Source organism: Lissotriton vulgaris, unplaced genomic scaffold (assembly GCF_964263255.1).
Source record: "Lissotriton vulgaris unplaced genomic scaffold, aLisVul1.2 SCAFFOLD_3158, whole genome shotgun sequence".
Taxonomy (NCBI): domain Eukaryota; kingdom Metazoa; phylum Chordata; class Amphibia; order Caudata; family Salamandridae; genus Lissotriton; species Lissotriton vulgaris.
The window spans coordinates 30775-43041 of NW_028251132.1; the positions used below are offsets into that span (position 1 = coordinate 30775).

The following is a 12267-nucleotide window of genomic DNA, read 5'->3' on the forward strand; positions in this document are numbered from 1 at the left end:
GGCGTTTGTGTCTGCCTAGAACGTGGACCTGATACAAATAGCAGTACCTACAAGGTGGATGTTACAATTCAACAAGAGTCTAGGATACTCCAGCACAACTGACTTTGCATCAACATTACGGGGCATCAGTCTTGATGGCAAGCCAACTTTGTATACATTATTATCAGAGACTATACTTGCCTCTTGGATACAACTTTACAACAGAATTTTATGAATTTTCGTACAGTTGTATTTATATAATAAAACAACCTACCCACAATAATTGATCTATCTATTCATCTTTTTGGGTTCTGGAGTAGCATGCTACTCGCTGAAAAGCGCTTCAACACTTCATCAGGGGTAGCAAGCGCTCTATAAATGCAAAACCTTCCCTCTTACATCCCTCCACTCTCTTCTTCAACCCAACTAACAGACCAACAAGTCCAGCTCTCAAAAACATTTTATATTTCCCTACACTAATTCACCACTAATCATTTTTGGATCCTGGAGTAGCGTGCTACTCACCGAAAAAGCGCTTCAAATTGACCCTAACGCACTCCGCTGCTCGCAGAACTCTGCGTTGAGCGGTTGAGTTTTTTTGACACTTTGCGGAGTTCTTCATTGCGGAACACCGCCTAGGCCTAATCTTATCATGAAAATTTAGATTTCAGTCATATGTTAAGAAACAAGTGTGAGCAGAAACCTTTTGGGTGGAGAAAATTAAAGACATTAATATTGTGAATTTTTTGTTAATTAGTTGATGTTTGCAAGTACGAACACTTCTCTGTGTCAAGTAAAGACCTTGAGAGTTTTGTAACTTTCAGATACTCAAATTGTGCATTTTGTTGCAATTAAAACATTTTCAAGGCCTGAAATTTCTTTGGAGGTTGCATGCGGCCAGCCTAAGTTATCCAGCAAGAATTTCTTGCTGAATCCTATTGCAACTACAATATGTGCTCTCTCATGTAAAGTCAGGCTATTAGAAGCTTTTCTGCAACTCAAGATACGCCTTACTTTTCACCTGATGTGGGTGCATTTCTCATGTTAAGTGAGATCTCCTTTCTGAGTATAACGTTTCTGGCTTTCCCCTCCTGTATAAGGCTTTAGTCAAGTGTGAATTCTCTCATGTGAAATGACATTGTATTCGTGAATAAACCTTATCTGACATTCCCAACACACATAAGGCTTTTTTCTCCCTTGTGAGTTTACTCATGTCAAGTGAGAAGTAATTTGTGACCAAAACTTTGCTTGCATTTCGAGCACACATAAGGTTTTTCCCCAGAGTGGGATCTCTCATGAAGCATAACTCTGTCTTTCAGATTCAAGCTTTTATGGCATAAGGATTTTCTCTAGTGTGGAGTTTCTCATGGTGAGATAGCGTTTTTCTCTGTAGCTTTTCTGGCATTCAGAGCACTCATAAGGTTTTCATCAGTATGGAGTTGATTATGGTTAGTGAGGCTGTGCCTATCAAAAAATAGGAATTTCTAGCATTCACAGCATTGGTAATATTTTTTCCCTGTGTGCGTCTGCTCATGTACAGTGAGATTGCATTTAAAATTGACGCTTTTCTGGCACTTGGAGCACTGAAGTATTTTTGATGGTGTGTTTTCTTATGGTGCATGTAACCATCACTACCTCTGAATCTTTTCTGACATTTAGAGCGCTGATAATGTTTTTCCCCCATTGTGGATTCTCACATGTGCAGTGAGATCAGATTTACGGCTGAAACATTTTTGGCATTCGGAGCACTGATAAGGTTTTTCACCAGTGTGGGTTCTTATATGGTGAGTGAGATTGATTTTTTCACTGAAACATTTGTGGCATTCAATGCACTGATAAGGTTTTTCCCCAGTGTGTATTCTTGTATGCCGAGTGAGTATTCTTTTTTCACTGAAACATTTCTGGCATTCAATGCACTGATAAGGTTTTTCCCCAGTGTGGATTCTTATGTGCTGTGTGAGACTATTTTTTACACTGAAACATTTCTGGCATTCAGAGCACTGATAAGGATGTTCCACAGAATGGGTCATTGCATGTTGAGCAAGACTTTGTTGGTTACAAAACCTTTCCTGGCTTTCAGGGCACTGATAAGGTTTTTCCCCAGTGTGGGTCTGTATATGCTGGGTGAGACCGAGTTTGTTTTTGAAACATTTCTGGCATTCAGAGCACTGATAAGGTTTTTCCCCAGTGTGGATTCTTATGTGCTTTATGAGACTACTTTTTAAACTGAAACCTTTCTGGCATTCAGAGCACTGATAAGGTTTTTCCCCAGTGTGGGTTAATACATGTTGAGAAAGACTTTGTTTTTTACAAAACCTTTTCTGGCATTCAGAGCACTGATATGGTTTTTCCCCAGTGTGGATTCTTGTATGTTCAGTGAGTCTGAATTTTACACGGAAACATTTCTGGCATTCAGAGCACTGAAAAGGTTTCTCCCCAGTGTGGGTTCTTATATGATGAGTGAGACTGTTTTTGTCAATGAAACATTTCTGGCATTCCGGGCACTGATAAGGTTTCTCTCCAGTGTGGGTTCTTCTATGCAGAGTGAGCTGGGTTTGGCTAATGAAACATTTCTGGCAATCCGTGCAATGATAAGGTTTTTCCCCAGTGTGGGTTCTTATATGATGAATGAGATTGTTTTTTGTACTGAAACATTTGTGGCATTCAGAGCACTGGTAAAGTTTTTCCCCAGTGTGGGTTAATACATGTTGAGAAAGACTTTGTTTTTTACAAAACCTTTTCTGGCATTCAGAGCACTGATAAGGTTTTTCCCCAGTGTGGGTCCTTGTATGTACTGTAAGGTCTCTTTTTTCACTGAAATATTTCTGGCATTCAGAGCACTGGTAAGGTTTTTCCACAGAGTGGGTTAATAGATGTCGATTTAGACTATCTTTGAAACTAAACCTTTTCTGGCATTTAGAGCACTGGTAAGGTTTTTTGCCAGAGTGGGTTATTACATGTCGAGAAAGACTTTTTTTGTTATAAAACCTTTCCTGGCATTCAGAGCACTGATAAGGTTTGTCCCCAGTGTGGATTCTTATATGTTCAGTGAGATAAGAATTACTGCTGAAACTTTTTTGGCATTCAGAGCACTGATAAGGGTTTTCCACAGAGTGGGTTAATGCATGTCGATAAAGTTGCGGTTTGAAACTAAACCTTTTCTGGCATTCAGAGCACTGATAAGGGTTTTCCCCAGTGTGGATTCGTATGTGATGTGTGAGCCTACTTTTTAAACTGAAACATTTCTGGCATTCAGAGCACTGGTAAGGTTTTTCTACAGAGTGGGTTAATACATGTCGAGAAAGACTTTGTTTGTTACAAAACCTTTTCTGGCATTCAGAGCACTGATAAGGTTTTTCCCCAGTGTGGGTTAATACATGTTGAGAAAGACTTTGTTTGTTACAAAACCTTTTCTGGCATTCAGAGCACTGATAAGGTTTTTCCCCAGTGTGGATTCTCATATGCTCAGTGAGATAAGATTTATCTCTGAAACTTTTTTGGCATTCAGAGCACTGAGAGAGGTTTTTCCCAGGGTGCATTCTCTCAAATTCAGTGAGATGTGATTTATGGCTGAATCTCACATGTCGATACAGACTCGCTTTTAAGCTAAACCTTTTCTGGCATTCAGAGCACTGATAAGGTTTTTCCCCAGTGTGGATTCTCATATGCTCAGTGAGATAAGATTTACTGCTGAAACTTTTTTGGCATTCAGAGCACTGAGAGAGGATTTTCCCAGTGTGCATTCTCTCAAATTCAGTGAGATGAGATTTATGGCTTAATCTTTTTTGGCTCAGGTAACTTTTTCCCCAACTTGGGTTATTTTGCTTTGATTGAGGCAGTTTGAACACTGAAATTGTTCTAACAGCCCGTGTTTTTAAAAGGTGTATTCCTAGAGTTAATATCTCTACATTTAGTTTTCTCTTGCTTATATGCCACGGTAAGAGTGAACCCGATTTTAGAGTCGGGCTTGTTTAGATAATGTTCAGCATTTATCTCTAAAAGATATTGTGTGTAATCTTCTTAACACTTGCATTGAGCAAAATATGTCTGGATGCAGCCCTGTAACACCTGTCGAAATGTTTGTAGCAGATAATAGTCTTTTGGTTATAGCCTCTCCGGCAGCAACTTATTTTGTGACTGAAGTTTTTCTCAAATCTATTTGTATAGGTTCTTAGCAACGCAGTGATAAGGAGTTAGTCTGATATTTAATGATTAAACTGAGAAGTACCTTTTTGCACTGGCGCAATGGCAGTAACTGAGAACATTAGAACATGCACAGTAATATTGTGGCTCATCAGTCACAGAACATCAGTTCCTTTTACCCGTTCTGTGTTTGGTGTAAGGTTAAAGATTGTAGTTCTGAAGACGAGGATTTATTTACATTAGCTATAGCGCAACGGTGCTCATTTAATCCATTTTGATATTTAACAGTTTTACATATCATTCCTGCACAACAGATAAGGTTGAGGCGATTTACATAGAATTACAGAACAGTACACAATAAAAAAGGAAACAATCTGAGATGGTCATGAACAACACAATAAAGTGGTGAATTTTTAAGGTTTTCGCCAGAGTGAGCAGAGTGGGTCGAGGTGTTCTATCCCGAGGCAGATAGTCTCAAACTTGCATAACTGGTTAAAAACGGTTGTTGAACAAAGGTGATTTTCCAATCTTTTGGTTGTTAGCGTGTCAGCTTCGGAGTCTTATATCAGTGTCTTTTCTTTGATGGTTTGCAGAAGAAACCTTTTGTTATATCTTTCTTTTATGCAGTGTGTGCTTCCTCTCTGGAATTACATGATGCTTTAGATCATGCGTCCTTTAGATGAACGTTATTCTGTCATGCTGAGACAATTTGTCTTTCTGATAATATTTCAGATGAGGATGTTGTGATTGGTCTTTCTGGCACTATTTCTGATGCTGTGTGGACAGATATGCCTTTGCTCTGGGTTAACGAAATGCAAAATTAGAGACTTCACTTACAGGTATAGTACTTTCCTCAGCTCCCACTTCCTCGCCACACCTAGATTTTGGAAATTGTTTAAACTTAGAATGCTGGATGTCCTTCGGTTTTTCAAAATAATCCTTCTTATGGCACTAACATTCAGTTGGCTGGTGCTAAATCTTGCTTTCTTCGTCCGTAATTGCAATCACCTATAGTATTAAAATTAAATAGTTAATACATGTAAATATCCCCAAAAATAATTTACAAGCCATATCAATGCAGAATTGCAGAATTTTGAAAGTGTTGAGCCGTTCTTCAGACAGAGCAGAGTGTAGAATGGTAGCCTGAGAGTACTTGGATCTAGGAGTGAGGATTTGTAGAATTTCCAACATTTTATTAAGCTCAGAAAGGATACATGTACCCTATGGACTTGTAACATGGAATCCCAAAAGCAGACATTAAAGTCATATGGACTGGCACCAAAAAGATATTTAAAATAGAATACTATTAATTAATTTTAATGTATATTTCTAGGATGGGAATTTCCCCTCCACGGACAACAGGCATTTCGCCCTGCCCTGAGTTACCACCTACTTGTATCTGGTAACCTGACTTTTGAGCTCTGGCCTCAGCCGCACGCAAATCTATTGTGTGTTGCGAGGACTATGCCTAGACCTATCCCTCAACTATGGTCCAGAGTATGAATCAAGGGCAATGAAATTAAGGAGTACTTTCATTTGTTCATTTTATTCCACCTGATTATCAGTTGTTAGGCTTTTGTGCAGAAAAACAGGACAACATTTTTTTCCAGACAGAAAAATTAGACTGAAAAGACCCACAAGACTCTGGGTGCAGCAGAAGCAGCCAAGACTTATGCTGTTTTTTTACTAACTGGGGGAAACACACAATTCTTCCCTCTGTTAGAAATATCTTTCCCCTTCCCTCCCCTGCTTCGCCCATCTCCCCCCCCAACCAACCACATGCATAAAACAAGTGGTAAATAAAAGCAGAAAAACACTATGAAATAGTGAATGGCATGTGGTTTGACAGGCAGACGAATCTCAGACCATTCGCTGGTGGAGGTGCAACTCGATGGTCCGGTTGGTATGAATTAGGCGACTAAAAACGGGTCTGACATTTGCAGGTGGGTCACGCTCTGCAAGGTAACATCTGGGAAGGGGGGGTGGGGGGGAGTTGCCTGATGCATCCCCACTGGAGGACCAGCTGCTAACTAATCCCCTGACCGAAAAAGCAATCTCAACCATCTATAGGAAGTTGATCTACAATATGTGTTGTAGTAATGTGGCTCACTGGTTAGAGGCGGCAGACCCGGAAGCAGAGGACGGCCCGGGACCAGGGTTGAATTACCAACGCGGCAGGGTCGTGGACCAGGGTCAACAGACTCGATAATTCTCGCTTCGGTGCCTACTCTAACCAGGGGTCTCACTCGGCAACTCTGGGCATTAGCTTGCCTCATCTCCACAACGGCCCCATCAACGCCGGGGATGCCTGGCTTCACCTTGGGGATACCCAGGAGGGACCATCCCTCAGGGAAAGCCAGGACGGGTTCCCCAGCGGTATACAGCGCCAGGAAACCGCTCGGCAACAGTGCGCTTTACAAGTATACATTACATTACACCACGCTTGTGAAGGAGTACCCTGTTCACCAAACTCTAAATCAAGAGCTTTATCTTCAATCAATCAATCAATGACATTTATAGAGCGCACTACTTACCCGTAGGGTCTCAAGGTGCTTGGGGGGGGGGGGGGTGCCGCTACTGCTCGAACAGCCAGGTCTTGAGCTTCTTCCTGAAGGAGAGGTGGTCTTGGGTCAAGCGCAGGTCAGTCGGGAGGGAGTTCCAGGTCTTGGCGGCCAGGTGGGAGAAGGACCTTCCTCTTGTTGTCGCTCTTCCGATGCGGGGGATGGCGGCGAGGGCGTGGCTGGCTGATCGGAGGTGGCGTTTGGGAGCGTAGAAGTTGATTCGGTTGTTGAGGTAGCTTGGGCCTTGATCGTGTAGGGCTTTGTGTGCGTGGGTGAGGAGACGGAAGGTGATTCTTTTGTTGACGGGGAGCCAATGCAGGTCTCTCAGGTGTCCAGAGATGTGGCTGTTTCGTGGGATGTCGAGGATGAGTCTGGCTGAGGCGTTCTGGATCCGCTGGAGTCTTTTCTGGAGCATGGCGGTGGTTCCGGCGTAGAGGGCGTTGCCGTAGTCCAGTCGGCTGGTGACGAGGGCCTGGGTGACTGTCTTCCTGGTCTCCGTGGGGATCCACCAGAAGATCTTCCGTAGCATGCGCAGGATGTTGAAGCACGACGAGGAGACGGCGTTGACTTGTCTGGTCATGGAGAGGGAAGAGTCCAGGATGAAGCCCAAGTTGCGTGCGTGGTCCGTCGGTTTGGGTGCGGTGCCCAGGGCGGGGGGCCACCAGGAGTCGTCCCAGGCGGAGGGCGAGGGGCCCAGGATGAGGACCTCCGTCTTGTCTGAGTTCAGTTTCAGGCGGCTGGTCGTCATCCACTCGGCTACATCTTTCATCCCTTCGTGCAGGTTGGCTCTGGCGGCGGCGGGGTCGTTGGTCAGGGAGAGGATCAGCTGGGTGTCGTCGGCGTAGGAGATTATGTTGAGGTTGTGTTGGCGTGCGATGGCCGCGAGGGGGCTCATCTAGACGTTGAAGAGGGTGGGGCTCAGCGAGGATCCTTGAGGGATGCCGCAGATGACTTCGGTGGCCTCTGACTTGTACGGTGGTAGGCGGACTCTCTGTGTTCTTCCGTCGAGGAAGGAGACGATCCATTCCAGTGCCTTCTCCTGGATTCCGACATTGCTGAGGCGCTGCACTAGGGTGCGGTGGCAGACAGTGTCGAATGCCGCGGAGAGATCTAGGAGGATGAGGGCCGCTGTTTCTCCGTTGTCCATCAGGGCCCGGATGTCGTCGGTGGCGGCGATGAGGGCGGTCTCGGTCCTGTGGTTGGCTCGGAAGCCAGACTGTGAGGGGTCGAGGGATCCATTTGTCTCGAGGAAGGCGGCCAGCTGCTTGTTGACGGTCTTCTCGATGACTTTGGCTGGAAACGGGAGGAGCGAGATGGGGCGGTAGTTCTTGAGTTCGGTGGGGTCCGCTGTAGGTTTCTTGAGTAGAGCGCTGAGTTCGGCGTGCTTCCAGCTCTCAGGGAAGGTGGCGGTGTTGAAGGAGGTGTTGATAATGTCCCGCAGGTGGGGTGCGATGACAGCGTCGGCCTTGTTGAAGACGTGGTGAGGGCAGGGGTCGGTCGGAGATCCGGAGTGGACGGAGTTCATCATGCGGACGGTGTCTTCGGTGCTGATCGGAGTCCAGGCGCGGAGGGTGGTGGTGGGCGGTGTTGCTGTGGTCGTGGCGTGCGTCGGTTGAATGCTGAAGCTGTTGTGTATGTCCGCGATCTTGTTGTGGAAGTAGGAGGCGAGGGAGTTGCAGAGGTCTTGCGATGGGGTGATGTCGTTGTTTCCGGCGTTGGGGTTGGAGAGCTCTTTCACGATGTTGAAGAGTTCCTTGCAGTTGTGTGCGTTGTTGTCCAGCCATTCCTTGAATGCAGTTTTCTTGGCGGCGCGGATCAGTTGGTGGTGCTTCCGGGTGGCAAGCTTGAGAGTGGTCATGTTGTCCGGTGTTGGTTCCCTTCTCCAGGCTTTCTCGAGGGCTCGGCAGTTCGTCTTGGAGCTCTTGAGTTCGTCGGTGAACCATGGGGCCTTCTTGCTGCCGGGTCTGCTGGGCGGGGTCCCCAGTGGGGCGAGTTCGTCCGCGCAGTTGCTGATCCACTTCGTGAGGTTGTCGGCGGCCTGGCTGGGGTTCGCTGAGCTGGCAGGAGGGTGCTGGCTCAGGGAAGCGGCGAGCTGGTCGGCTGTGATCTTGTTCCAGCTTCTTCGGGCAACCTGTTGCTGGTGGTGGTGGGACGTCGTTCTTTTGAAGGTGATGTGGACGCAGCTGTGGTCCGTCCAGTGGAGTCCTGTGGCGTGGCTGAAGGTGATGTCTTTGCTGGATGAGAAGACGGCGTCGAGTGTGTGTCCGGCGAGGTGGGTGGGGGTGGACACCAGCTGCTTGAGTCCGAGGTTGGCGAGGTTGTCGAGCAGGGTGATGGTGTTGCGGTCGCTGCTGTTCTCCAGGTGGAAGTTGAGGTCCCCCAGGAGGATGTAGTCAGTGGAGGGGAGGGCATGCTGGCTGATGAAGTAGGCGATGTCCTCGCTGAATTGTGTGCGTGGTCCCGGGGGTCGGTAGATCAGGGTGCCTCTGAGGGTGGTCTTCGGGTCGGTGTGGATCTGGAAGTGCAGGTGTTCGGCGGTTGTCAGGGTGTCGTCGGTGTCGGTCGTGATGCGGATGGTGTTCCTGTGGATGATGGCGATGCCTCCTCCCATCTGGTTGGCGGAGCGGTCCCTCCGGGTGATCTTGTATCCCTCTGGGATGGCGATGGCGATGTCGGGCGCAGAAGAGGCGTTCATCCAGGTCTCCGTGAGGAAGGCAACGTCAGTGGCTGTGGTGTCGAGGAGGTTCCAGAGTTCGATGGCGTGTCTGTGGACGGAGCGGGTGTTGAGCAGGATGCACTTGAGGTGGTTGCTGCTGGTGTTCGGCTTGGCGGGTGCTGGTGTAGGGCAGGTCCGGATGCAGGTGAACTTGCAGGCGTGACAGCTGAAGGGTCCGTGGGTGTGCTTCGGAGTGGCTCGGTAGCATCCTAGGATTCGGCCGGTGTTGAGTGCGATGAGGGTGTCGGCGGTGTACGTCAGGCGGGTGGGCAGGGTTCTTCGTGGGCCAGGGGTCCTGGCACTGGGCGCGGTCCAGGCGCGGACGGGCGCAGACGGGCTTACCTTTGGCGTGCCTTCGGTGCACAATCGGCGCGCCCGCTGCGCGTGACCGCTGCGCGTTCGCACGGTCGCCATATATGGGGAAGTGCGATGGGGGGCGGAGCAGCTGGGAAGCGGGAGCGGGGAGGGTACAGAATGAAGAAAGGGGCGGGGTTTAGCGGCGGTGGCGGGAAGCGGGGAGCGGGGAGGATGAGACGGGGCGAACAAGGAAAACAGGCAAGCAGGCAAAAAGGGGGGAAAAGATACAATATACAATTTACAACAAGTACAATTCAGAAACACAGTTCAACATAAACAGTGGCGCAAGGCAGGAAAGCGAGCAGAGACCACGCACCTCGAGGCAGGAGGCGTGGTCACGCGGCGGCAGCCGGAGCACAGAGGCAGGCAGTCGGGGGGCACACGCAGCAGCTGGTGGCCGTGCGGCGCGGGGGGTGTCCTAAACTGCTACGCATGTATCTCTAGGTCCGCTTCATTATGTCCATCAGTCTTTCTATGATGTACCTGTTATTGCAGCGTGTGTGTTTAGTACAGGTTTAAGCTTACGGTGTGTGTGGTTCTTTTTTTTAACCCTGTGGTTTAATCTGCACTTGTTGCTTATGCGGTGTTATGTGGTGTTGTCACACCCTTGTAATTATAACAAGCATTTGCAATGCAATAGGTCTTGCATTAGGAAAGTTTGAGCTATTGTTATTGTAAATGACACATTTTTTATTTATGTGTTGGTTTTGAAAATAGCGAAATTAATAGCTTTGTCATTTACAATGCCAATAGTTTTAACTTTCGCAAATGTGACACCTATAGCATTTGTAATGCAATATGTGTTGTATTTACGTGACTTAGATTATTGATGTTACAAATAACAATGGCTTTTAATTTTTTTAAATAATTAATACTTGAGTAAAAGTTATTGTAATTTATAATGGCAATTGCTTAAACGTTTGTAAATAACTTTTGTGAAGATTATGTTCAGTGTATTGTATTGTGACGAAAATCCAAGAACAGAAGTGAAATATTAACATCTTTTTGTGACATTTGTAATAAAGCTTGAAACATTGAGAGAACATATTTGAACTAGTTGTTGAATTGTTGCACAGATTGCTGCTGTGGTGGTGCTGAAGGATGTTTTGGTGGCGCTGAGTGATGCTGTCGCGTTCAGTGATGCTGTGGTAGCGCATAGTGATGTTGTGGTGCCCCTGAGTGATGCTGTGGTGATGCGACAGACAGACAGAGGGAGGGCGACAGACAGAGTGAGGGCGACAGTCATGTCAAAGTCATTAGATATGGTCCAAACTCCAGCCAATCAGGCGACAGCACCCTCTGGAACCTTCACCTCAGAGGCTCAGACTCTCCAATTTTTTTAGCACAAGTGTGGCATAAGAGCCAAGGAGAAGAGGGGAGCCTCTGAGGGGAGGTGGGTGAGTCACTTGTGAATCTATGAAAGATATCAATACTGGAGAAGCACAGTTTACAGGTAAGTAACTTATGTTCTTCTCCAGTATTGGGGTATCTTTCATAGATTCACATGCTTGAATCAGAGTAGATAGGAGTAATTCGAGAACTGTGCATAGTAAGCCATAGGTACATTGTAAACAGAGTACGAGAGAATACATATACGTATATTACAGTATAGCAGTAAACAAGGGCACATCTGCAAAAAGCAGAAATATATACATGTATACAATGTGTGCAGGAGAAGGTAAGAAACAGAGGCTCACCTTACTTAAAAAGATTACGTAGCACCGCTTGCCCAACAGCTGTGTCAGCATTGTTGGCAGCTTCCAGACAGTAGTGCTTGGTCGCAGCTCTGCAAATCTGATGAAGAGGCACACCAGCAAAGAGAGAAGTAGAAGAGGAGACTGCTCTGGTAGAGGGCGCTTTAATCGTTGCTTGAAGTGTCTTGCCTGCTTGCTGATTGCAAAAGGAAATTGCTCTAGATATCCAACGTGCAATAGTCTGTTTTGCAACTGGAGGTTCTTTACGCATCCTGCCGTGGGCTATGAAGAGCTGATCAGTTTTACGGATACTGGTTGTTCTTTGCAAATAAAATGTCAAACATCTCTTAACATCTAGAGAATGTAAAGTCTTTCCTGCTGGCAACTGTGTATTAGGGAAAAAAGTCTTAAAGATGACAGGCTCATTCAGGTGGAAATCAGATGGAACTTTAGGAATTAAGGCCGGATTAGTGCGGAGCACCACAGCGTCTTTGGTGAATTGAAGAAAAGGTGGTTTGATAGTAAAAGCTTGTATCTCGCTGACTCGAAGTAAGAGCTAAAAGCAGCGATGTCTTCCAGGAGATGAATTTAAGATCAGCCCTACGAATGGGCTCAAATGGGGACTTCATGAGTTGTGCCAACACAATGTTCAGATGCCAAGGATGAGGCGGGCGTCGAATTGGAGGGAACATCTGAAATAAGCCTTTGAAAAATTGTTGAATAATTCTTGAAGAATAAAGAGAATTGGAGCCATCGCGCTGGAATCTGGAACTGCATCCAGAAAAACCTTCAGGGTAGAGTGAGAGTGGCCGGATTT

The 12267-nt window shown here is 46.5% G+C and overlaps 1 protein-coding gene and 1 long non-coding RNA gene across 3 annotated transcripts in view; both read right to left on the bottom strand.

Annotated features, from left to right (window-relative positions):
* Window positions 1-1010: 1010 nt before the first annotated feature.
* Window positions 1011-3764, bottom strand: LOC147663014 (uncharacterized). 2 transcript variants are annotated; one of them, XM_086950732.1, is made up of 4 exons: window positions 3592-3764; window positions 3136-3303; window positions 2721-2967; window positions 1011-2636 (listed from the first exon to the last, which is right to left on the bottom strand). In XM_086950732.1, exons 1-4 carry the CDS (start codon window positions 3720-3722, stop codon window positions 1635-1637), a joined length of 1548 nt encoding a protein of 515 aa, XP_086806858.1. In that variant the 5' UTR covers window positions 3723-3764; the 3' UTR covers window positions 1011-1634. The 2 variants fall into 2 exon arrangements, with proteins under 2 accessions (XP_086806858.1, XP_086806857.1); XM_086950731.1 differs by lacking the exon at window positions 3592-3764 and adding an exon at window positions 3388-3455 and having other exon boundaries at window positions 1011-3303.
* A 979-nt stretch (window positions 3765-4743) lies between these two features.
* LOC147663015 (uncharacterized) overlaps window positions 4744-12267 on the bottom strand; it is a 57305-nt gene continuing 49781 nt past the window's right edge. The window contains exon 4 of the long non-coding RNA XR_015305445.1: window positions 4744-5130. This is a non-coding gene — a long non-coding RNA (uncharacterized LOC147663015). The remainder of the gene's footprint in view (window positions 5131-12267) is intronic.